The sequence below is a fragment of the Ambystoma mexicanum genome, chromosome 12, assembly GCF_040938575.1.
Source record: "Ambystoma mexicanum isolate Mex_15411 chromosome 12, UKY_AmexF1_1, whole genome shotgun sequence".
NCBI lineage: Eukaryota > Metazoa > Chordata > Amphibia > Caudata > Ambystomatidae > Ambystoma > Ambystoma mexicanum.
This window is the reverse complement of record NC_090936.1, coordinates 385276784-385304074: the sequence shown is the minus strand read 5'-3', so window position 1 is coordinate 385304074 and position 27291 is coordinate 385276784. Positions and strand designations below refer to the sequence as shown.

The 27291-nt window shown below is 45.0% G+C and overlaps 1 protein-coding gene across 1 annotated transcript in view; it reads left to right on the top strand.

The window, feature by feature from the left end:
- Nucleotides 1–27291, top strand: part of LOC138514489 (platelet binding protein GspB-like) — a 1350980-nt gene that overhangs the window by 1038635 nt on the left and 285054 nt on the right. Inside the window, exon 10 of the mRNA XM_069629971.1 lies at nt 13564–13692. Within this exon, the coding sequence (XP_069486072.1) occupies nt 13564–13692 (129 nt within the window). The remainder of the gene's footprint in view (nt 1–13563; nt 13693–27291) is intronic.

The following is a 27291-nucleotide window of genomic DNA, read 5'->3' as shown; positions in this document are numbered from 1 at the left end:
TTCCAAGCCACATTCAAAAGCATTTGACCTGTTTTGAAATCATTCCTGTTTCTCTCTGCTTGCTGGGGGAATTGGGATTGAAACTGTATTTGTTGAATGTTTATTCCTGAAACCTGTGTTCTCACCTTCCATCTCGTTATACTGCATATTGTGGGGAATTGAGTAGTGTGCAAGGGGGAAAAAGTGACATTGCATTTGATTGAACCCATATCAAGTATTATTCTGTGCTGCATTATTTTTCTTATCCATACTCCTTCTGATTAAAGAGATTGTTGATTGTTGTGACATCACCCCAATGGTGATCAGTGTATAAATATTAATAGTGTGATATATATATATATTGTTCAAATTCATAAAATAAATATTTTAACTTTGCAAAACAGCCTGCTTCCTGGTTCAGTGAAACCGGGGGGATTCAAAGAAAGGGGCGTGATATAAGGGTACATCATTCAGAAATAAAAGAACTTATAAACAAAAATATATAATTAACGGTTCCAACTGTGCATCGCACACTAAGCATTGACTTAGGTGGAGTGCCGGGTTGAAATCACTTACTGTACTCTGATCGCTCCTTCCTCGTGTGTTCTTTGGAGAGTATTTAAAGCCACCCTACAGCATCTGTTTTGCCACAAGAATCATCTGCACTCTGTGTCTAGCATGCCAAAGAAGCTAACATGTTTAGCAAAGCTGCCCTGCCCATTAATGATAGGGGCAATCATGTCCAAAAATTCATGGACTTCGTGTCCCCATCCAACGCTTTCATGTGTTCTATTTATCCTCAACTGAGGGATTGTGGTTTATATTTATCCCCAAGTATCGAAAATTGTCTATGTTCCACTTCAGGGCTAGGGGCGGGGGTCCTCGTGTTTTCCAGTCAGGCCGGCTAGAAGGAACAGACAAGATTTTTCGCGACTCATTGTGAAGCCCGATAGTTCAGTGAAACTATCGAGAACACACAATATTTACTGCAGATTCACTTCTGGCTGCTGTATATACGCAGCATGTCATCCTCATACATGGGTATTAAATGCTGTACTCCATCTGTGCATATGCCTGCTTACTGATATTCGTTTCTGAGGAATGCTGCAATTGGTTCAATAGCAATGATGAATAGCATTGGGGATAATGGGCACCCCTGTCTTGTGCACTTTTCAATTTCTCACTTAACTGAGAAGTGTTGTCCTGTTCTAACCCGGGCAATTGGGGCTTATTGTATAGCAATTGTACACACCTAATATAACCTTGTCCAGCAATAGTAGTCACGTGTTTTAGTATGTGATGCAAGCACCTTAGGTTCCATGATGTTCTTCTGCCTGGTTTATAGCCAGTTTGGTCTGGCTGCATTAATTCCAATATCACAGTCTTTAATCTGTTTGCTGACAATGCTGTGAGTATTTTACTGTCTTGGTTTAACAAGGACAAGGGCCTGTATGAGCCGCAGTTCATCATAGGTTTGTGTGGTTTGGGAAGGGGTATTATTACCGCTTCACTGAAGCTTAAATGAAGAGAGCCCATCTCATAAACTTATTTAAGCAAACTTCCCAAAGCATGTCCAACATTAATGGTGCGAGGTCTTCTGCAAATTCCTTGTAGAATTCACTTGGCAGGCCATCCATGCCAGGGGTTTTCCCCCTGGGTAAGGTGCTGATCGTGACAAGTATTTCGTCAAGGGTCAAGGGGCCTTCACGCGACTCCGAAGTTTCTATGGGCCTCATCACAAGTTGGGCTGTATCGGGGCTGTAATACTGCCCAACTTTATCAGCGTAAGTGCCCACCGGTCCGGCGGTATTACTGCCGTATCACGGGTTGGGTGCTAACTGTAAGTCCCCATTTCCCATTGGGTCCATTGGACTCAATGGGGAATTATTCCCACAATTACCGTGCAGTAATACCACTGCCGGTAATTGCTCCGAGAATGGGCATTCTCTCGGCGTGTTTACTGCCAGCTCTGAGCTGGGGGTAAACACGCCAGGCTCATGATAAGTCCAGCCCTTAAATACAGTGGTAAAACCATTCACAGCACATGTAAGGGCTGCCACCCAAGTCGTGATGAGGCCCTATGTCTAGACATGTGAGGTCTAAGGGTACTCGGAGGCTTGAGTGCTGCAACCTGGCCTCCTCTTTGTATAAAGTGCTATAGTATTCTTGAAAGGTGGTATTCACCTCTGCTTGTGTGTGACAGGGGAGACCTTGGTTTTTGTTGATGGACCAAATCATTCCTCTCTTACTGTCATTCTTATACAACCATGCTAGGAGCCTACCAGTTTTGTCGCCCTCAGCATGTTGCCTCTTTATGTATTTGGTGTAATTGAATGTGCCCAGTCTTTCCCAATGTGCAAGATATTTCTGTCTCAGCTCTATCACTTGTTGGAGGCCCATGTCCAAAGTGGGGTTGGTTCTTTCTAAATCTTCCAAAGCTTGTTCAGCACTAGCCAAGTCTCCAGTGATTTCTGCCTGAATACCACCTGATTTGGTAAACCTCTCCCCCAGTAAACATCTAGAATGTTTCCCATAATAATCCCCCCCCGTTCTACACGCTGTCAGTGTTTTGGCAAAAGTACTCTCGAATATGTTTTCTTATGTGGTCTCTAAATATTACATCTTGTAGGGCCTCGCTTCTTGATTTCCATGTTGGTATGGGTGGCTTAGGGGGAACTCTCCACCATGTAATGAGTAATGGAGCATGATCTGATAAACACACAAGCTTTGTATTCAGCTTCTGTGAAGCCCTCAATTGACTCCATGCCTGTGATAAAGTAATCCAGTCTGGTATATACCGTGTGTGGGGCGGAATAGTGCGAGCAATCTCGGGATGTTGGGTGAAGGGCCCTCCAAATTTCGGTCAACTCAAAGAATTGCATTAGGTTATTTAGTGTTTTAGCCAAAGGGGCAGGCTTCTTAAATGTACTGTCAGGTCTGTCTACAACGGGGTTCGGAGTGCTGTTATGGTCCCCTGCCCATATCAGGACACTGCTCCTATAGGGACCCAGTCTGGATTAAAGTGACTGAAAAAAGAAAATGGCGTCATGATTTGGGGCATATGTATTTATGATTAATATTTCTTTGTTCTCTAGGAACCCATACACGAGTGGCAACCTCCCTTCCTCATCTGTCTTGGTCTGAAGGATTCTCAAGGGTACCGTTGGCAAAACCCAAATAAGGACCCACCCTAAAGTATGCTGAATATGCTAAGCCCACCATATGTCCCCGTCCCCCCTCCCCCCATTTCCTCACTAGTGTGTCTTGTCTGCTTGTGGTAAAATGTGTTTCCTGTATTAGGGCAATGTCTATCTTGTACCTACGCAAATAAGTTATCACCCTGTTTCGTTTAATATGACTGTTGAGACCCCTAATATTCCAGGTCACCATTTTTATATTCCTAGCCAAGCTTTGTAATACTGAAGGGATGATCGCATCTCGCTAACACCTCACTCAGAGGTCAAATGCCAACAGCAACATTTCTCTTTATGAATATGCCAGACCCACAATTGCGATTCCATGGTCCAGAACCTATACATTGTCGATGGTGGACTCTGGGGCATCTGGACCATTTGGACAGTAACAAAGGCCATAAAAACAAACTTTTCAAACCCACCCTCCCTCCCAACAATCACCTAGCTATGCAGAGCATGTTCAGGCATGTCCGCTTCCCGCACCCACACCACCGAGTTCAACAACTGGGTGGGTGGCGTGCAGCGGGTGGATACTTTACAACTAGTATCCTATAGTAAAACTACAGAGGAGTAGCAGCAATAAGGGCTACGGGTGCTAGCTGAGCTTTGCAATTCCTCCCTTAGTCTCTCCTGCCTTCCGTGCTTCATTTCTGAGAAGCAGCTATTGGGGATTTGGCCACATGTGTCCACTGACCTTGGACATAAAGGAATTTAGTGAAACACAGTAAGAGGGTTCCAGTATTCCAGTGGGGTGCAGATCATTCTCGGCGGTTGAAGTCTTTCGGAGGAAACGTAGCTCTTTTGTCGACGCATCTCTGCTCCATTTCGATCTGCTGGCATTGCGATGCTCTTGCTGTCCATCCATTCCTGAGCTTCCTTTGGACTGTCAAAAAAGAGTGAGCAGCTATTCTGTAGGACTTATAAACGGGCTGGGTAAGTGAACATATATTTAAGGCCAGCCTTGCACAGTTTTTCTTTTGCAGGACTGAACTGGGCTCTATGCCTTCGCACTTGAAGAGTGTACTCTGGATAGACTACCAGCTTAGACAATGCCCTGTGTATGGAGCCCCCAGGTCTTGAAAACGCCAATATTTTCTCTCTGTCTTTATAGTTAATTATTCTGGCTATTATTGGTCTTTGGGCCGCACCTGCCGGAGGCTTCTTGGACAGTGATCTTTATGGGAAACATTTTGACCGTAAAGCCTTGTGTGAGGTTGCCAGGACCCACCCCCTGCAGGAGCAAATTTTCTATGAATGTTGTGGGATCTGCAACATGCGTTCCCTCTGGCAGGCTCACAATCCTGATGTTGTTACTACATGCTCTACCTTTTGCATTTTCGGCTTTGTCCTCTAACACTTTCACTTTCAATTGTAATGTTTTGACTTAAGCCTTTGATATGTGTATGCTCGTAGTGTTTTCCTTCACCTGAAATTCCATTTTCCCAGTTCTGTCTGCTAATGTCCGAATGTCCTGTCGCAAGAGTTCCACACCAATCAGCACTGCATCAATAGCTGAAAGGATATGTTGTTCTCCTCTGCCTCGTTCCCGTATTGGATCAGGGGTGGGTGAAACATTGGCCTTGCTTGTGTGCTGGCTAGGTTTCTGGCATATGACTCCATCGTGGTCTGCTTGACCTTACCTTTATTGGCTTTATCAGGCATCAGGAGACTATGCGTTGATTCCACAGTTCCAATCTGGTAGAAATATGCAAGCTGCCACCTTTCCTGTGCAACCTCTGTGATGCTGCTGTCCAGGAGACGATGGGATAGATATAGCGCTTCCAAGGTCACATATATTTGGTGGATGTACTCCCTGGATGATTTTGTGCTGGCCTGTGTGATGCCGGAAATGCATTGGAGGGACAGGGCCTCCCTGTCCTTGTCCTGTAGTCCTTTTTCATTTGTGTTCTGTTTTGTTTTCTGCCCAGGAGTACCTGTGGGACTCCTGGCAGTGCAGCTCTTCCTCTTTTTGGCTTGGTGTACAGACCCATGGGATACCCTTATGGCACCCATGGGTGGGGGTGCAACCTTGTGCCCCTAGTGTATGGTTTCGGGCACCTGTGTGTGGTCCACAGAGCAGGGTATGGGCTAGTGGCAGCTCCATGCTGAATATGACAGGTGCTCTGTCCCTTCCCCCTGACTGGATGTTGGGTGGACGTTCCATATATGGTGTTGTTGTGTAGTCCAGGCCAGACTGGCTGGAGCCTTCCCAGTGACTGTATGTTCTGGGTACACCCTGTGGGTGGGATCTGGGTGAATGGAGTGTGTGACCAATATGCACTTCTTGTTGTGGATGTCAGGTTTCTGGTGTTTGACACAATGACTGAGACAGCCCTGCCGAAACTGGCATGAATGCAGTGTGTAGTGTTGAATTGCTGGGTACTTGTCCCAATACACAGTCCTTGTTGTGAGTGTCTGAGAGGGAGGAGTATGGCCTGAATGCACTGTATGCCTGATTGGCTGACTGACTGCTGAATGCCCATCTGAGTGATTGGTTGCCTGAGTGTGACCCAGCAGAATGAATTGGAGATCAACTAGTATCAACTAGTATATCTGGGGGCCTCTCACTGCTAGAAATCGTTCAGAAGCTGAAGAGACCCTGGAGTTGAAACTGAAGCTTAACCTTGAGGCCCTGCTGGAAGAGAAGCCTTGCTACTGCTCTACTTCGTCGATCTAAAAGCTGTTGTGTGTCCAATGACTGACCCACGGAGGACCTAGTTAGGTGCACTCTTTCCAAGCTACGAGGGACCATCGTGCACTGCTAATCTTTGCCAGGGCTCCCTGGTAGACAGACCTACGAAAGGCTGCCGACCGGAGACGGGGACCGCCGCGGAATCACAAGGAGAAGTGCCCGGACACTGTTGTCCATCACCGTCACCGACTGCTGTCGCTGACCAGAGCCGCCGTTCTCCCTTTGCCTAAGTAACATTTGATCCAAGGAGGCTCTCGCCTGCACTGTCGACTGCTTTGTCCCACTGGAGAAAGTCGAGGCCACTGACGGGCCGAAGAGCCTCCGCCGGGGCGTTTCGCGCCACCTAAAGATCGCAGAGTCGCCGACGACCCAACACCCTTGCTGGTCCAACGTTGTTCAACTCTTTCCGGTCCAGAACTATCGTCACTGAGGTGCCCCGCACGCCTCCTCCTTGCAGGACGTCTACGCTCCTTCGTCGACAAGCATCGCTAGGAATGAAGTTGCCACCTCACCGTCGTCGTTCACCTTTTTCCTCGTGGGATCTCGACGATCTGTAGCTCCTGCCTTAAAGGGAGCCGCTCAAGAAGGATCCGTTGACGACCCGATGACAAACTCTGCTATTCCAGGTACATTGGGGTTGTAGAACTATTTTAGAAAGAAATAAGACTTATAGAACAATATATGGGCTGGGCTTGTGATATATACTTACTTTACAGGTTGCCCAGGTGGGGGGATCTCCACACAGAACTGTGTTTAACGGTAGAGGCCAGTATTCTGCCAATTGTTCTAACCAAACTGCTTTCCTCCCATGTCTATTGTTGGTTACCTTTATGAATTGATTTGTGTGACATTTAACCAGAGTACAGTTGATGCACTTTAATGGAATCTAACAATAATTGTGGTACCACTTAGAACTGTATATATTTGCCACTGTAGATTTACTGAGCCCAAATTGAGTTATTGTGATTGTGTAAATAACCTTGAACTTAATTATATAAAGACTGTGTTTTAACCAATACAGTGTGTGGACATTCCTTTGTGGGGGCTTGGGGATTACACTGTACTTAAGAACCAGCCTGCATCACCTCCTGAGAAGCTAGGCCTTGATTGCTCGTCCATTGCTAACACAATAGAGAATCTTGGCTGGGGTCCTCTGTGCCTCTCCTCTACCATATAGAGAGCAGAAGTACGGACTCCCCCCTCCAGTCTTTACAGCCTTTATTTATGCGGTGTTCTTATGCTCTCTTAGAGATCTGCTTCTTCAATCTCCTTGATTCTGGTTTCTCCTTCAGACTATTTAGATATCTCAGCTGCATGGTCTGCTGCAAAGTTTGTAATGGCCAGTTTGACCACTCTTCTCTTGAATTTGCTCGCTACTTCCCAATGTAGTGTGTGGCACGAGGGTGCCACAAGACACTCTACTTAGACCAAGTTCACTAGTCCATCCAGCGCCAATGCCCCTGCAAGGAGCCAGCTCAAATTGTATGTGGAGCAACCATCCGTCACGCCCTTTGTGCCCAGGTTTAGTGGTAGATGCGTGATCATAGGTCGCCTTGGCACTGCAGGAGTCCCAGTGAATAGCCCTGTGAAATGAGCCTGGGTGCACTGCGTGATAGTGCTTAGTGTGCCAGATCAATGCAGTGTTTTGGCCCTACACCAACATTATGTCACCCATTTCGTTAGTCACTGAACATGTACACGATTACCCAGCACCAAAACCACAATGTGTGTAATCCCAGGCATGATGTTTCAATATATTAAAATCAGGTCCACATTAGTGCTCATTACAGGCAGGCGGGGGAAGCTCATCTGCTTACAAACAAGGGTGCCACCAGTTCTGCCGATAATTCCCTGCCTCGGCCGCTTGCAAGTTCATGTGGAAGTATGTTAATCCCTGTGCCCTCAGGAAGTTGATCAGGATGAAGGCGTCTTCCAAAACCCAGAATTCCCATGTTAGCAGAGTGTCATTCTGTTGTACGCCGGCACTAAGCTCCATCTTCACTCCCACTTCATATCACTTAGGCACCGGGCTGCGTGTCTGCCGCCGGGGATATTTTGGTCAGCAGTCTACTGAGCGCTGCCCAGCATAAGGTGTCTCTGCAGGGGGGAAGCGGTGCACTCAGGGGCAGGTGGTTCTGCGAACGGCCGGGTCTTCAATCGGATCGCAGACTGCTTCTCAGGATTTCCTGTGTGCCGGTCGCCATTTTATTTCAGCTTTGCCATACTGTGTCTTGGGGAACAGGGTAAAGTTATCCATCTTTCCACCCTCTGAGCCACAGATAAATGATCTTTGCATCTTCGCACATCCAATTCTCCGTCCAGGTCTTGTAGAGTTTAAAGTAGCTGCCTGTATTGGCAGATTTTTCATGGATCGAGCAGGAGCTGTCAGAGTTGCTTCCCTACCACATGGCTGCTGGCCACGCCCCAATCCCTCTCCTCTCCTTTCTTACTAGACTCACTCTCACATCCACTCCCAAATTCACAGCTTCAAACTTGCAAACACGATATCTCTCAATCTTCTCCAATGTCCATCCTCCACCTGGCCTCTCGGTCTGCCTCCTGACCTCACCCGTACAATCCTCACTTTGTCTCTATTTCTTTCTACTTTTATACTGTTCTCTTCCTAGTTCTGTCTCCCCATCCTCTTCCATTGGTTAAAGAGCTCCTCTGAGTCTATGGAGCAATCTGTGGCTATTCTCTCCCCACGTGGTAGGTTACACAGGTGCACACCTTTTTGGTAAGCCCGCTTATTCATGCCCCCTTCCGCTACACAGGCTTGACTGCAGTATGTGCTCGTTCTATGACATGCCATGGGTTTGGTATTTTGTTTTTCATTCACTAACTGCATTGCGTTGTGTTTGCTTCATTGCCATGTTGGCAGACTTTCTTGGTGGGGTTTTGCCGTTCGTGTCCTGTGCAGCGTTTCTCTGTTTTTGTAAATCTTTCTTGTGAGCCACCATGGGGGATGCTGTTTCTTGTGGTCCTGAAACACAAAGGGGAAAACACCGTCCAGAACAAGTACTGGGAGGCATTGCATGACATACATTTTTACCGATAGTGGCATTCATGGCACAAAAGGGGGTTTCAGGAGCTGGCCACCAAAATCCCCCTCACTGTCTCTGGGAAAAGGCTGGTTTTTGCCCTGGTAAGCACACTGCCCCTGGTTGGGAAATGTCCCTGTTTCCCCCTGACAGTGTCCTGAGCTATACCCTTCAAGTGGTGTGTGAGGTAGCAATGAAGCATTGAAAGACCACTAGTCCTGTGATACCAAAATAATTGCTGGTGCAACCAAGGTTCTATAAAATAAATAATACAAATAATAACCCACCCCTGTAAGAGAAGACACATGATATGCAGGCTGTAAAATGAAAGAGGTCCTCTGGGTCTGAAGACAGGGAGACAGCAATTTCAGCAGGAAGTTCAAGTTCAATGAAGATGTCTTTAAAAAGGTAAAGAGTGGTGTTTCAATTCCAGGGAATTCGTCCCTTCTCCTCAAGGGGGTGCCTCCACCTTTGAGACTAAGGACGTGAGCCTCCTATGCAAGATACTCCTTAAGGGACAGGGCAAGCAGGATCTCACTGGGGAAGAATCCACTCCCCTTAGAGGACAAGGACGTTCCGAATAAGAACTTGACTAACTTTTCTCCTGAGGCAGAGCCCCCATTGTTCATGGGATATAGAGAGTTGAGCCATCTTATGAGGACAAGGGTCCTTTAGAAGGAAAGGGCTTGGTTGCTGATCCCACTCTCTCAACCTCTATGCAAGAGACGTGAACCCATCATGTTTTCTCTCTTTTGCTATACAGTGGAACGTAAAAGCATGCAAGATCATACCTACGGGAGAGGAAAGGTAATCCTGAATGTGCCCCCGTACAGACAGAGCCAACGCCACTATGCTGGGAGGATCGAACCTGGAGGCAGGACTATGTCCGATAAATGGTGGGCAGAAGAACCAAGGAGCCAGCGGAAAGCTGCCAACCCCAGGCATGCAGGACGCCTGAGGATAAAAACCCTCCTGAAGTAGGAGAATGAACCGGAAGAAACATGATACACCTGCGCTCTCGAGCCAGGAGAAGCAACAAGCACGAGAGAGCTGCTCCACAGTCACCAAAGTCAGTGCCGCTTTTTCTGAGTTAGGCCGCCACCATCCAGGTACACGCCTGTACTGAGAAAGGGGAGGCGAGCATGTGGACTCTGAGGGATCCCTGGAACAGGTAGAGACAGTGCAACACACATACGCTCAATGAGGCCAGCCAGCCCACAAGAGGGTGGGAACACCAGGACCCCTGGAGTGGGTGGGAACAGTGTAATATACCTATGACTAACAAGACCAAGCAGCCACCAAGAGGTTAGGAGAACCGGGGTCCCTGAAGGGGGTGAGACCATTTTGAGATCCATACTGCCAACGAGGCCAAGCTACACTTCGAGAAGCTGAGAGAGCCAGGAACCTTGGACGGGGTAAAAAGTACAACACACACACAGCTAACAAAGTGAAACAGCCCACGAGGGGCTGAGTGTTCCAGGACCCTTGAAGAATTAAAGAAACATATTCTTCAATTAGAGAAAGAACTTTTCGACTTTCTGAGAATCCCGCTGAACTGGCCAGGAGTACCCTTTTTACAGAATGTCATGGAAAGAACAGAAATTCTTTAATCTTGTACTCTATCCAGGTTTTGTTCAAAGGGTCAGGAGGAGTCCTATTTGGAGTACAAAGACATTTGCCTTTGGACTACATCTACAGGCTGAGATTCAAACCACAACAGGGAACAAGAACTGGAAAAATCAGGAGGTGGAGGTCAAGCAGCAGCTACCCCAAAACAAGAGGGGAGCAGAATACTTCGGTAGTCTTATTTATGTTTCTTTATTATACGTTGTAGGGCAGGCAATAGGACAGAATAGGATTAGGACAGAGGACGATTGTTATTTTGAAAAAATCCCGACAAGCATCTTCTTTATTATTTTTTAGCACAGGGAAATAATACCAGTAGAGGTAGGGCCATGATAGGCATTTCATTTCTTTGATAAAGTCAAACCAGTTCAAAACATGTCTTCATGTCCATTTCCTATGTCTGGTTTAACACAGGCTTGTTCTTGAGGCTGGAAAGCTTCAAGGCAGGATTTTTAGTCCATTACAATGGACTGAGTGGGTGTAAAGATGGTTGATGCTGTTCCCAACGGATTGAGTTTGACAAGATGGTTGAGTGAGCTTGACATGTTCCTGTGATGCTATGAAGACTTGCCGTGGTGATCAGCTCAAATTGTGTGAATGACAGGCAGAAGATGTTTGATGTCATTTCAACCAGGTCCAGCAATGCAATTCAGTTCTTCAGTGCTGATTGACTCGAATGTCTGGAGCACAGGAAGTCAATAATTGAGTCAGCCGCTCGACGGCCCGAAATGGGTATGTGTCAATTGCAGCTCTGGGGTGGGGGCATGCAGCAGCTCAAAAACAACTTGAAAGTGGTTGAGTGGGCTCAGGATCAAGGCAAATAGAGCCCAGAGCTGTACTTTGACTCCTGGGTTGTGGGGAGGATCCTGCCCAGGTTATCCATGATTAAGGAGAGTCCTTTGTCTGCCCTTTCCCAACCAGCAAGGTTGCCAGAGATCACTTAAAAGAGCTGTCGCCGGCAGTGAGCAGTAACGTGTATCCAGTGTTCAGGCAACAGGTAGGGCCTGTCCAGACAGAAGTTGACCTATGAGAGGGAGGGTATTTCTCCTTCCTTGGAGACCCTATCTTCGCTTTTATGGCAAGGACTTTGGGAAGACTGTACTCCGATACAATTCTAGGCTACATCCTTTGTCTTTTGAAGTCCAAAGATAATTCAATTGAAGAGGAGGTGTCAATCCCTTATATAGTAAGTCTGTCACAATGTATTTGTCCATTTCAAGCTTTCTGTAATTTTCTAATTGTGTCTACTGTGATTAGTGTCTGGTGATGTCAGTCCCAGGGTGCTTTTTCTTCTTGATGTGGGGAGGAGGCACAGGAAGTGTTGCAGCCCTTGGAGATTGCAAGAGTTCTGAACCCTTCTCTGGACTACAACTGCTCTGATGGGCTGTTCTAACTCCACCATCCCCCTAGCTGCATACTGCAAAGAGCCTTTAATTTTTACCACCCTGGTGCGTTTTCCCTATTGCTGTCATAGCCTGTCCTTTGAAGCAAAGGCCTTCTCTTCCCCTTGTTGGTAAATCCTGTGCTCATTCAAGGTGACAGGTCTTCCCAGAGGCAACAAAGGCAATGTTAGGGCTGAACCCAAATGGTCTGTTTTTGCAGAAAAGAAGTGCCAGACAGCTGTATACACATACTCTGGCAAGGGAAATTAGTAATTGGAAACCAATCTGACAAAAGGACATCAGTATGTTTTGGCCAGGATAATTGTATATTTGCAGAGTTCCTCTTGTCAAAATTAGACATGGCTAACATTTAATTTCTAATCCGACATCAGGCCCCGGGATTATTTGGATCTCGATTGTTTACTGTTAAAGGCAGTCCCATGCTGTTGGAACATGGGATTTCATCCTACTGTTTACAGACATGCACATGTTATACTGTAACTGTGATGTGAGCAAACTGCAAGGAAGCTGCTGAGGGGTGTCAGTAAACAGGCTCAATATAGTTAAATGTTTGCAGTATCTTAGTGTGGGGCATTATGAAAGTGAGTTTGAGAAGCAAAGAACACTTTCGAAAATCTAAAAAGGTCAGGCTAGTCCTACCCCCTCCGATGACTTTCTCTCATAGGATCTACCTCCGGGTTTTGTATTGTTGCAAAAAGTGCTGGGAGGTTGTTGCCTACAGAAGATCTCAGCGTTCTATTTTGACAGTATTTTTTAACGTATGCCTGTAGATAACAAACACTGCTTTTTTTGTTGCTGCAGAATTGGCTATTTGATGGAGGTTTTGTATGTGATCCATTCCGTGACCCTGTGTTCTTTGAGGGATTTCTAACATTAAGAAGTGTGATCCCAAAGTTTGAGACTGGCCAGAGAGGAGAGCACACAGGCCCTAAGCGTGGGCCTTAGGCAGATGGGCAGGCTTTGTCTGCCGACTCCCCGGATTGGCTTTTAGAAAAGGTGAAGCAGCCAATCGGTGTTGCATGGGGCAGGCTTATTGAGAACACACATGAGGCCAGCCAGAGCTGGAAATGGCGGCAGCCATTTTAGTATGGTAGAGGACATCAGGAGAGAAACTGGGCTTACCTGGTACGTGTGGTTGGGTGGTTGATGGCATTGCTCGTGTGCCTTCAGGCCAGGCAGGAGAAGATGAAGGGCAGCCTAGCAACCACGGGCCTGCTCGAAGGAAGGAATGCTGATTGCTATCATTGTGTGGGTCCAGGCTCCGGAGGTAAAGAGAAAAGACTGCAGAGTTTTGGAAGGATTGGGTGACTGGGTCTATTAAAGAGTAACAATTCTGTGGTCGTATGCCACTCGTACCTTGCAACGTTCACATCTATGATGCATTGAGATGGACCTCTCTTTTTGAGTTGGGCTCTGTAATTAGTTGTGCAAAAACTTCAGTAGCCCCATAAGAAGGGCAGAGCCATGCATCACCTGGCCTTAAAACAAATAGCCTTTAGCTGGAATCTGTGCACATCGTGCGGTTGTGTATTCTTCATAGAGATGCATATGTGTGGAAATAATACTGCCCTGAAAGCTTGCAGAGAGTGCCGTGCCTCCTTCACATAATTGCCTGTTTTATGTTGCAGACTCTTTGGCGGTGCTATGCTGCGGACAAATCATATAACTCAACCGCAACCTGGAAAATCTATATAATGTCTCCTGATCAAAATACCAAGGACCCACCTGCACCATCAAGCCCCAGTCTTAGAAAACAGGTAAGCAAGCAGTCCTGGTCACCAGCACGTGCTGCTGTTATTTACAGAGCTCTGGATAGTTTAGGGATGAGGAAAAAGGGGATAATAATTATGAGAATCACTGTGTTTTGGTAGGAGGGTTCACCCTATGGAAGGCAGCATATGAAGTGGGAAGCCATTAGCCTGCTCATGTCCATCATCATGATCATATATCCCTAGCAATGTCTCCAGAAAGGCAATGAATACAACCACTGTCAGGTGACACACCCCGAAGGGAGTTCTATCAAATAGCGCCCAGGCATGAAGCAATATAAAAATACAGTACAAATACAAATATGAAGCAAAACAAGTTTCTTGCGTTTGATACCGTTTTAAAAGATCACAAAAGTTTGAGTTTTGATATCTTATATTGCACAGAAAACATTCTGCTGAGTATGAGTTTTCAAAGCCGCGAGGTCTTCTTCATCAGATGCTAAAACGCAAAAAACGAGGGGAAAGAAACAGGCCTTTGCTTTAGACATCCAAGGCGGGCATGCAAAGCATGCAGTGCTGTGATCCCCTCATCTATCAGCTGTCAATCTCCCCAGCAGACCCCTTAGCTCGCAGACACCATTTACACATTGTGTACTGCTTAAAAGATGCTTGCATTTAGTCGTCTTTTGTGCATTTTTAAAACATACGAGGAATCCTTTTTTAAACCAGGATATGTAACAATGAAAATGTCTGTCTTTCTGCTCATGGTAAAAATATATCGATGGGCAGGGTTTAAAAATACGGAGGAAGCATTTGTTATGGCGTATTCATTTTACAGTGAAAATTGTATCATTTTATTGAGCATTTGTAAGGCGCCTTATGCAACACAATTGGGTTTCAAAGCACCACAAGGCTAAATGAGATGGGAACAGGGAAAAGAATAACAGTGGCAAAACAGTAAATATACAGTCATGGTCCTACTGGGCCTTGTGTCATTCTGCCGTGCAAGTGCATTGAAGAGAAGTGCAGGGGAAGGGGATTGGAGGGGGAGAAGAGGAGTGGGCAAGTGCTGGAGGAAGGACCGGGAGGGAAGTGCTAAGGGGAGCCAAGGAGGAGGGCCTCAGGCTAAGTGCTAGTAAATGTGACTCAAAGGCGGTATGTGGAGCTGCCAAGCAGGGACAAGCAGGGCAGTGCAGTGGCAGTGGCGAGGGGTATTGACGGGGAGGAAGGGCCTGGGATCCAGTAAGATTCATGAGGAACAGGCCACCTGACACAGCGGCAGTGGGCTGCATAGCAGGAGAGGCAAAGAGATAGAGAAGAGCAGAGTTTCAAGCAGTTTCCAGAACTTCAGGAGGTCCGGCTCAAGGCTGGGAGGGGCAGGGAGGCTGTTCCAAAGGGATGCACCAGCCGAGGAGAGAGACCTGCCTCCCACTCTTTGCTTGAAGAATGCAAATTGAACTGTCACTTACTTTAGGTATGGGCAAACACTGTGCTTGGCAAGGGTTTAAAATGACTAGCAACTACATGAACCTGAGGGGTACAGTACCTGTGTTCACATGGTATGCTCCCGATTGGGTGGCTTCAGAGTTCACCATAGTGGGACATGTCCCTGTTCAAACTTATATTCTTCATTTTGAGTGTCTTCAAATACAAATATGAATACAACAATGGATAAAGACGTCATAAATGCTACCATCAGCACCATTCCTATTCTGGCTACTTTCTTTCATATGTCAGAGAAGCAATTTGCATGTGCCTTCAATACTGACCTGTCATATGCCACCTAAGCTCTGATCACCCCCCTATGTGTACTACTAAAGTGCAGTGCTAAAAGAAGCCAATTTAGCACTCGCATCTAAACTGAATGTACTACTTCCAGCAGACCTGTTATCAATGTAAACCACTTATACCACATTCTCCCTATTCAACAGTGACTCCCATTAAAGGAAAGATGGCCGTGGTTCAGGAAAGGGTAGAACAAACATATCCAGAATACCTCACCAAATTTACAGGAAACAATGTTCTTAACCCGAGCTTTGATATAACACTTCTCTTTCAGGTTATCTTTCCTGGGGCCAGGTAGCTTCGTTGTGGTATGTTTCACTTCGTCTAGTTGAACAAAACATGTCAAATACATACAAACCAGACTTCTCCTAGTACCTTTTCAATGTGTAAGGCAACTAGTGAAACCCTCCAACAATTCTTTCTGATTAACAACTTCAGTGACTCTTACACTTTGTCACTGGCATACCTTTCATGCTCTGTGTTGAACAACTAGAATGCTTCTTACATTTACATACTGGTGACCTTCCTGTACTTTCTAATAACGAAGTTCAATAATAATTAGAATTGCAGATTTTCTATCATTTATGCTAAAGAACTTTCAAGTCTCTTTCTATGGAATCTTGGATTTTAGGTTCCATAATGCATTACTTTTTCTCCCACTCACTGTGGTTCCTGGACTTGGCCTCTGTTTCTGCAGTGGATTAATGTGTTCAAGTCTCTTTGTATTGAAACGTTAACTTCAGGTTGCAGCTTGTATCAGTCTTCCTCTCACTCACAGCGGTTCTTGGACCTGGCCTACATTGAAAGACCTGTCTCTCCTCTGTTGCAGACCTTGATGTCGAATGCCCACCACAAACTGAACCACACTAAGAAAGAATTCCTGCTCCTTGACAACAGCACTGAACACCCTCAAATTCAGACTTAGATGTCCACCATAAACCTTAAGGGTGTAGCCCAGAACTGATCCCCTAATTACGTCTCTTGGATTCCACATAGAGAGCCACTGCTCATTAAAAACACATGTAGCAAAGAAATCTCAGACAGTGTGGAAGCAATTGCCCTCCTGTAGAAATTCAAGCCTTTCCTAATAGACACCAGGTTCAGAACAACCATTCAATCCATGGTCTTAACTCAGCGGGACCGAGGGTAATAGACAACAGGTTCAGAACAACCATTCAATCCATGGTCTTAACTCAGCGGGACCGAGGAAACATCCTGCCTCTCCACCACCATCCTAGAAACTATGAGAAGCATCCTCCACACTACGTGCTGCCTCAGCAGATGTGTCTACAAATATGATCGATCATGCATTGCTTACACTCATGGAACTTCCCTAGCTACACCTACAAGCACCCATCGTATTTAAACCCAGCTGCACTATATACGCATAGCTATCACCAGCATACTCCCTCCAGCTTGGCAGGACCTGGCCAGACCTGAGCAGAAGAAAAGCAAAACAAATATAGAAAAAGGAAACAAGTATCCGGAGAGCTTCGCCCCCACGACTGTGGTACCTGATATACATCAACATCAGACTCACTCATGACATCCCAAAAGTAAATGAAGATACTCCTCTTCAACAGCCACATTGCTCACATCCTGTAAGATACACCCCCAAATCTACCCACCCCGATACTCCATCAGATGACCACCCATTAAAGCCCAGCCCCTTATTGCACTTAATACCTCCTCTCAGCAGTTTTACCCTAAATGGTATGCTGATATTAAATGCTGTGTTGTGAGAAGTGTACCCCCTCAAACCATGCTTGCTTGTAGCTCCTACCAATGTACAGCACTCCTTTGCTTCCCTAAGCTAGGTTTGATTTCTGTAAATACCCAAAACAAAATAAATTGAATAAAGGAGAGGATTCTTGTTAAAAAATAAATTGAATAAATGAGGATTCTTGTTCAAAGTCCCTTTGAATTGGAACCTTTGACTTCAGGTTCCAGCACGCATTAATCTTGGGGTGGTCTTGTTCTTTGGCTCTCTCCCTCTATTTCTTTCATCTTCATGAGCTGCTTATCCTTTCCGGTGCTTCTATTGAGGGCACTCTTTTGCCCGCATTTACCTCCTTATGTTGCTTCCTGTCAGTCATGTGCTTCCTTGTCAGCACAAGGACTTTGCAGTATATCCCTTCCCCGTGTGTCAGGTTGTATGACTAAAGTACCATTGGCTATCACCCAGACCTGAAGAATACCATTCTGGCCAATGGCTCTCTTTGTTTTGTAGGATCTGTCACATCGATAGTCACGATTAAACATTTAGCGAGTTCACAGAGAGAGAGAAGACCAAAAAAACAGACAAGAGGCAGAACAAACCACACATAAGCATGGACAAAGCAAGCTGCTGTTGGATTTGCTACCATTGAGAAAGCAGCACGGCAAGCCTGAACACAGAGCACTCCTATCAAATGTACACACCAGGAGACAGCAAGCCACACCAGCAGAACACCAGCATGGAGGGTATAAGTATCAGCAAACATATTACAATCACCTGCAGAGGGGCCACAGAGCTCTACACTCACCAATATAGCATGCTCGAACTGCCAGAAGACACTAACAATAACTGGGACATTCACTGTTGCAGGACACCATTACTGAAGACTGCCGGTCCTTTTGATGAAAAGGGGGTGGGACTTATGACTGTTCAAATCTTTGCCTGATAGTAACAACTCTGCAGGGAAGAGAACAGACATCGGATGGCCAGGGAACCAGCAAAGGGAGAGAGACAATGGAGAGGGAAGGGGGAGGATAAAAGGGAGGACAGGAAACAGAAAGGTGTGGGTTGTTCAGGTGAGGTCAAGGGAGAAGCAGGAGTACCAAGAGACCAAGGGGAGGAAGAATGGAGCTGAGGAGCATGGAACAGAATTATGAAAGGTGTGCACGGTGAGGTATTGGTTTGTGGAAGAGAGTGTTTGAGATTGAGTAAAAGGTGGGTGAGGGAGAGTGATAAAGGGAGGTTAGGGAGTGAAAGAACACCTGAACGGGGAAGTGAAAGAAGCGTAACTGTGGGAGAAGGAGTGGGAGGGCAGAGGGCACATATTAGGTTGGATAGATGGGTAGTAGTTTTGTGGAGAGAGGTATAGGGGTGTGGAGAGAGGGCAAAAGTGTGGAGATAGGGTAATAGTGTTGAGAGAGGAGTAGATGTGGGGAGAGAGGGGTAGTTGAAGGAAGGCATGGATAGATTAAAGGTATTGTTGAGGAGAGAGGGAGAAGTGATATTGAAAGGTGGAGGTAGGTAGTGCAGAGAGTAACATCAGAGGGATAGAGGAGGAAGAGTCAAGGAAGCTGAGGAGGGACGGTGGGTGAAATAGAAGGGAGAATAATACAAGGTGAAAGGGAGAGTGACAGAAATTCGTAGGCATAGGAACATTGGAGTGTGGAAAGATCAAAGCCAGTGGGGCCTGAATGTCTGGAAGGTCACACACCCTTATGTTATATCATCTGTGATGATCATTAGGTAGAGACCACTATGATTGTTCCAAGAGAGAGCTTTATGTAATGGAGGTGTTTTTGTATGGCACCGCTCTGCCACCATTTGCAGCCTCTCTGCACATGGCTCTGCGAAAAAGAAGGGAGTGGGGTTCATTCGCAGGACAGGCAAATGCGAAACATGACGCGTTGATGGGTGCATGCTGGAAGTACCTGGATCATGAGTGCCAGTCTGCTTTCTTTGAGTTTGGTGGAGATATTTAGGAGTATATTATCCCAAGGGAAGTATCCAATATCTGATAGACTACAGTGATTTTGGTCTGATAGCTGCTTATGTGGCAGAGTTTGATGAGGCTAAATAATATAGCTCAGTTGTGGCTCGCTTACTGTTAATGTGCTAATGACTAGTCCTGTGGTAGCCATCTGTGGCGGGGGGGGGGGTGTTGTCTGGGTAGTGTAAGGTGTTAGAAGATCTTAGAGCAGAATTGGTATGTTGGGGGAAGAATGGGTGTAGGCCTTACAAGGCCAAACAACCTGCAACCATGCATTCCTACCCATGGCCATTTGCAGACAGGCCCCATTTCTCTAGCTTCCAATGCCACCTCTATCTCTCTCTGTCTCAAATAGATATATTATTCCCCATGAGGAACAAAAAAAGCATGAGCGAGTTAGCAGATGAGGGATAGCAGCAGTGTGGAAACTCAGATACTACCAAGAACCTAAGCTTCAGTGGATGGACAGCTTGACATTTTAGAACCGCAATTACTCATTAACAATTTCACCTTTCTTAGTACATGGGTTAGCAGGTCGAGAAATACTGCAAACCTCACTTTAAAATACTCATTGGCCTGTTGGGACTTTTGCTCATCATGGGTAGGGCTCGTCGAGGTAGGGCAATGTGTTTGTCAGATGTTCATCATACATTGGTCTCGAAAGGGGCCATAATCCCTGCTTGTTTTGCCCATAGTTCTACCCTGTTCTCACAGAGTCCAAATTTGAATCTTCCTAGCCCCTCTGCCAACAACAGCCACAACTCACCCCATATTGACGTGGCAGCAGGTCATCTGTATCAAAACAATGCTAGAACCATGTAGGGGGTTCTTCAGGATGAATCTAGGAGCAGAAAAGATGGAGGTGGAGTTTGGATTTCTTAAAAAATATGTAGAACCTTCACCTTAAAAAGGGGACAAGGTGGTGTGATGGCTGCAGAATGGTTAAGGGCATTGTGTTGGCAGTGACAAATAGGGTTTTTGGGGATATGATGGAATTTCCAATTAGATTGCAAGCTTGATTTTTCAGTCTCCATATCCCCTTGCTGGGTAAGAGTCTCAAGTGGATTTCCTTTCTTGTGCCACAGCTAACAGATGAAGCCAGGGAAAAAACAGCTATGCTTTATTCACCCAAGTGGATTTCCTTTCTTGTGCCACAGCTAACAGATGAAGCCAGGGAAAAAACAGCTATGCTTTATTCACCCAGATTTGAAGGATTGTCCTTTGAAGGGTAGGGAGGGTAAATCAGGGATTAGCATATGCACATGGTGTGAGCTGCTCCCCACTGTGGGTCTCCTGGAGCCAGGAAAGGTACTGCCTCACCCATTAACAGCTATTAACACTACAGAAGAGAGGAAGGAGGAGATAGGTTGTTAGGATGTCTCCCTGAAGTACGTGAGATGTTGACTGAATTGCGCTCTTGCATTTACAACATTTACAGAAGTTGGTAAAATATCTGAAGAAAAATGTTAAAGAAGGAAGCACACATACCCCAAACTCACCCCAAAACTGTGCCGCTGCTGTGTGTGCTCTTTGTGATCACAAAAGCAATGGTACATAAGGTAGACAAGAGTTAGATCTTGCAATGAAACCAAGGCCATATGTGATTATCCCTACACCAGTGACACATTTAAGGTCACCTATTTCTCTGACAAGTGTTCCCTATGAGTCCCCTGTTGGAAGGATGATGACTGATATACTCCATGAGCATTATGCACATATTCTTTTGGCAAGAAAGTGACCTAAAAGAAGTGCAAGGGAAGATAACTGAGTTAAATAATTATCTAGATAGTACAGCACAGTTGGAGAACATTATGTGGTATCAACACATGCAGGCGGTAGGAAAGAGAACCTCTGAGGAGGCTTGCTATGTATGTGTTCTCCTACCTTATACTATGGGTAAGTCCAACATATTCATAGCTATAGAATAGGGGTCCAAACAGCTCATTACCTAGCTCACCTTGTACTCTCCCATACAAGAGGTCAATTCCATGGTGGATCAGCATGCTTGGTATGGGTGACGGAATGGTCGGCCCCAGAAGAAGATGATTATGTCCAAGATTTGAATACAATAGAAAGAGCACATACTAGAGATCATGTGACAAGATACAAATAGCTGGGAATGAAGGGAGCAGGAATCCGATGGGAGATAAATAAGAAGCTCAATCGCCAAGGAAAGAATGATGGAGAAATACAGAGATGCAAGGAAAGAGGTCAGATGCAGATCTGGGGAACTGTACTTTCTCCAGATGGCTGGGAAGAAGGCATATTCGTATGCAGAGCTGTGGCAGTAACAGGACATCACAAACCTGTTATAGATTGTGTGGAAAAAGGATGCAAACCTCTATGGCCAAGGCTTGCAAAGTTGATGACATGGGTCAAAGACAAAGGAGACCCGTTGCAGATAGTGCCTCTGGCTAGTGCATAGCTATACTTCAGAAACAATGGCACAAGAAAAGTTGGAGAAAATCAGCAGTGCGGTCGAATTTTTGATGTACCAGGAATGAAGGATGGGACAGTAGTGATAATGAACCACTACTGGACTTGCGGATCCAGAGCATACATGGAGCTGCCCAGAGACTGGGGAGGACTGTGTTCTATAGTACTTGTTCATGTTCCAGCATTAGTGATTCCAAAGAGTGAGCTGAACATTGGTGAGTTTCCAAAGGCAGATGCTCACCAAAGAAAGAGGAGATCAAGTGGATTCCTCAATCGAACAAAGAGGGAGAATTGTTTCTCCGGTAAATTGATAGAAGCTGTCAATTCTATTCCATATGAAAACAGGTTGTTTAGTCAGACTTCAGCAGTGTTCGCGAAAATCTTCATGCCAGGAATCCAGACAATGACAAATGCCAAATGGTTACAGATAACTAGATGGGAGCTCCTGCAGATGATCAAAACTACCATAAAGGGATTCAATGCTATCAAGGAAGAGCTTAGAGCCATGAGACTGATGACTCTTCAGAATAGATATGTCTTGGACATGATTACAGCTAAGGATAGTGGTGTTTGTGCCAAAATCAGAGAATCATGTTGCACATTTAGATGAGGATGTCTAGATGTGGAGACTCGTGAGAGAGTGGTCGATAAACCAACCAGAGGGGGAGTGTAGAGGAGAAGTCAGGTACTCCTACCTGAAGTCCTGCCCCCATCCTGCCTATATGTTTGCAACCGGAAATTGCAACATGTGCAAGGCCAATAATGGTACCTACACCACAAAGAGTCCTTGAAACAAGGTATCCATTGAGAAAACACTATACGTATCTGTGGTGAAATGATGGTCTTCTGGAGGAAGTTCCGGATGAAGTGTGAAAATGAATGAAAGAGAAGACTGGTTATGTCACGTGAAGCAGAAATATGCACCCAGAAAGGATGTCAATGAAGAAAGAATATAGACCTTATAGAATCTGATGATGAAGTAGTGAATAAGCAACATTTCGGGAGCGCAATGAAGATTGCACATGCGGTGAAGCACTGAAGAAAATGGCAAATCATTTTACAATTGTACAGACGCAGTAACGCACGTAGATGAAGTAATCATGAGGGCTGGTTACATAGTGAATAGACTGTAGATGATATGCCAATGTATATATATAGGAATGTATAGAATCTGGATGTTCCATGATGTAGATTAGAGAAGGCTTGCCTGGCCCAGTGTCAAGAGATGGGCCGCCAAGAGCCTGGTTATCTGCTTGAGAAATACAATAACGTGAGAAGCATGCTGAGCTCCTGTTTGAGATGTAATGGAAAAACACTAGAAGTTCCAGGTTTTCTGCATTTAATAGTATTAAAAGCAACGAAGGAGCTCAAAACGTGGTCTCTAGTCACATGGTCAGATGGGTGTCCAGTCAAAAGATCGAATGCAAAAGGATCAAAGGCAATAGGGTCGACTCAATAGGACCTAAAACAAAAGGGTCGATTTTTTTTTTTAAATCTATATTTTTTGGGGCTTTCCGTATAAGAGAAAAAGGTGATTCTTACACCATAAAACGGGGGTTTTGGAAAAAAAAATAAAAAATCGACCCTTTTGTTTTCGGTCCTTTTGATTCGACCCTATTGTATTTAGATCCTTTTGATTCGATCCTTCGACCTACAACCGGTCAGATGAAAATAGACTTTGGGGCGAGCTACACCGAGGCCAGAAGATAAGGCCAGGCCTTCACTCCCATTATTCTCAGGCATGGAGAGCTCCTGTAAGGCTGTGTTCAAAAAGATTTAATAGAATGGCAGACCGCAGGTGTGATGATGGATTTGGGCTAACTAGGTGGGGAGGCATGACCAGGCCAACCCCCTACCCCCCAGCACCTGGGGTACCAGTTTGCGTGCTGCTAGCATGTGGAATATTACAGAAGGGTACAATTGTGCCAACCAATTGTAGAAGGCCACGTATTAAGGAGCCCTATAATTTGAGAAGGCAATTGTATATTGTGTATTAGTCTAACACGGAAGATTACTTGAACTTGGGGTAAGCGTAGTTGTCCACCTGACTTTACAGACCCAATCACAACCCTATACCCCATAGAAAGTATATGTAGATATTCCCCTGAACCAACCACAAGCCCCGTAGGTTTTCTTATTTTCCCACATAGTATGACATCACTTATGACAAATCTTTAGTATAAAAGTGTTGTTTTTTATTACTTTTATTGAGATCATTCTGTGTAGCGTTCGATTGATGCCTGTTGTACTCCCTGTTTTAACAAATGATATTAAAACAGCCAAGATTTTGCCAATTTACAGAGTCTGTCTGATTATTGATGTGTGAGTAAGATCTGCATCCCCATCCATCTAAGATACTATTATCTTGTCCTAAAGGACCCATTCGGGTTCACTGTGTTGTGTGTGGCCAGGCTAATGTTGGCTGCATATTGTTGTCTGAAATATGTATTTCCTTGCATGAATGTATGTTTGTAATGCGTACGCAGTGGGGGTGAGTGTGTATGTTGTGTGTGGTCATTCATTTATTTATTTCTACATTTGTATAGCACAGTTAACCCGTAGCTATCTAGACACTTAGATTTAAGATTACAGTTGCAGAAATTACACTTAAGGTTGCGGTTACAGATTAGGTCAATTACATTTGACAATAGGCACATGAACATCCTTCAGATGTGCAGAAGGAAGACAAGTAGGTAGGTAGTTGTGAACAGTCTGATAAAGCCTTGCCTCATGTTGTGGGGGCCATAGTAAATATGCAAACAAAAGGAAGTAAAAGGCAGGTATGTACAGTCTGGTAAAGCCTCGTCTCATGTTACAGGGGCTACATCAGGTGTGCAGACCAGCAAGAGGAGGAATAGGTTGGTGTGCACTTTTGATCCACTTTCGATCTTGTTGACCACTCGCTCCTCCATGACAGTATGAGACACCTTATCATGATAATGTTGGCTGTATATCATTGCTTATATTATGTATTTCCCTGCTTTGGTGTATGTTTGTAATGTGTATGCAATGGGGTGAGTGTGTATGTTGTGTTTGGTTATGATAATGGGGTGAGTGTGTATCTTGTGTGGTCATGATGATGGGGTGAGTGTGTATGTTTTGTGTGGTCTTGATAATAAGGGAGTGTGTATGTCATGGGGTGAGTGTGTTTGTTGCGTATGGACATTATAATGTTGGCTGAATATTGTTTCTTGAATTATGTGTTTCCGTGCATGAGTGTATGTTTGTAATGTGTACCCACTGGGGGAGAGTGCATATGTTGTGTGTGGCTACGATAATGAGGTGAGTGTGTATGTTGTGCATGGTCATGATATTCGGGTGAGTGTCTATGTTGTTTGTGGTGATAATAATGGGGTGAGCGTGTATGTTGTGTGTGGTCATGGGAACGCGGTGAGTGTATATTTTGTGTATAGCCATGATAATGGGCAGAGTGTGTATGTCATGGGCTGAGTGTGTGTCATGATAATGGGATGAGTGTTTATGTTGTGTGTGATAATGATAATGGTGTGTGTTGTGTGTATTTATTATGATGTTGGTTGCATATTGGTGCTTCAATTATGTATTACCTTTCATGAGTGTATCTTTGTAAGGTGTCCGCAGTGGTGGTGAGTGTGTAAATTGTATGTGGTCATGATAATGTTAGCTGCATATTGTTGCTTGAATTATGTATTTCCTTGCTTTGGTGTATGTTTGTAATGTTTACGCAGTGGAGGTGAGTGTGTATGTTGTGTGTGGTCATGATAAAGGGTGAGTGAGTATGGGGCGAGTGTGTAAGTTGTATATTGTCATGATAATGTTGGCTCCAGATTGTTGCTTGAATTATGTATTTCCTTGCTTTGGTGTGTGTTTGTAATGTGTACGCAGTGGGGGTGAGTGCATATGTTGTGTGTGGTTACAATAATGGAATGAGTGTGTAGGTTGTGTATGGCAATGATATTGGGATGAGTGTGTATGTCATGGGGTGAGTGTGTCTCATGATAAGGTGGTGAGTGTGTATGTTGTGGTGTGAGTGTGTCTGTTGTGTGTTGTCATGATAATGGGGACATTGTGTATGTTGTGAGTGTCATTATGAAGTTGCCTGCATATTGTTGCTTGAATTATGTATTCCTTTGCATGAGTTTATATTTGTAATGCATACGCAGCGGGGGGTGTCTCAACCTCCATGCCAATATTTTATCCACCATCTCCCCTTTTTCATAGTACCTCTGTTTCAAGAATGTACATTTCCAATTGGTCTCATGAACTTAAAGGGCTCTTTATTCCGCTTTACAGAGCCTAAGCTCTTGTGACTTCATTGGTTACCATAATTCCTCCCTGGGCCTCCTGGTTGCAATCTTCCTATCCTTTCTCTAATGTCCATTTCATTTTGCTTCCTCTCCTTTTTACGGAATGAGGCTATGCGTTTCAATTCATCTTCTTCAATAACCTCTCCTTATCATTAGGGACTTTGGGTTGTTTTAGAGCTCGATCTTTCTCTTTTGATCCAGCACCATATTAAGAGCTCCACCCACCAAAAGAGACCCCTCGCACAAATGTATGCAGCATATGCTCTACACCCTTGATGAGGCAGTATACCGACCCTATTGAAAAACGTTCGCCATCAATCAATCCTTTCAAAAAGAGGTAATGCTATCCCGAACACAAAGGGATTTCTGTTCACAAGATAGTTACAGTTTCACTAAGTAAGATCATAACCCCTTTTTTCTTCTGCACCCCACATGCAGAATAGGCCCTTCCCACTCCTACTCCCCTCATGAAGGGCTTCTTACCCCTAAGCAGTCGGGTTTACTATAAGCAAAAAGCATCTAACTTTAATCTTCAACATTCTCTCGTAGTCAGGGATCTCATGGACGGGGAGTTGAGTCCTTGAACTTTTAAAGTATCCAGGTGAAGACACTGTGATGATGTGATAATTGTATCATCTCAAAGACATCTCCCATAATCACCATAGAAACTTTGCTATGAAACTGCCCTTCCCATATCGCAACATCTTAAAATCAACAGTATCATCTCTGGAGGAAAACGTAAAATAGATATGAAAACAAAACATAAAAATATCACATATAAACCCCCAAAATTGAAACCCTTGCAAGCCCAACCCTCCCCCGCTGCCCCCAATCCCATAGGCATTCAACTCCTCCCATCATCCAGCCTGGAGCCTGAGTGGAACCACCAGGGCTCCCCCTCCTTTAACTCACTTCACCTAGACCCTTATTCAGACACCACTTAATTTCCAAATACCTATGACCCTCCTCCTCCCTTAAACAACATGAGCAAGATGAGACTCCAGAACACACCCCCATCCCTGTTCCCACCCATATACTTTCCACAAACACAGCATCGACAACTTCCACCCACACCTAGAGCCCACCCCTAATGCGGCTCAAAGTCTTATCTCAACCAAGAATTTTATACGGCAGGGAAACCCAAATGCAGCAATAAGGGGGACCCCTTAGATTTAACAGAAAACATACTGGACCCCATCGTCCAGAACAAAAATAAAACCCCACTGTAGTCATTTCTTCGGTAAAGGGGTATTCAATTTCTTAAACTTCCTTCCACCCTGTATTATTCTCATTCTGCTCCGTCTCTCTGGATCCTTGATTCCTGGCAACATTTTTAACACTTCTATAGACATTTTGCTATTTTTTCCACAGTTCTTTGTTCGCTGATGTTCGCAAATGACTGACGTCATCACAGACTTTTAGGACAGTGTCATGTG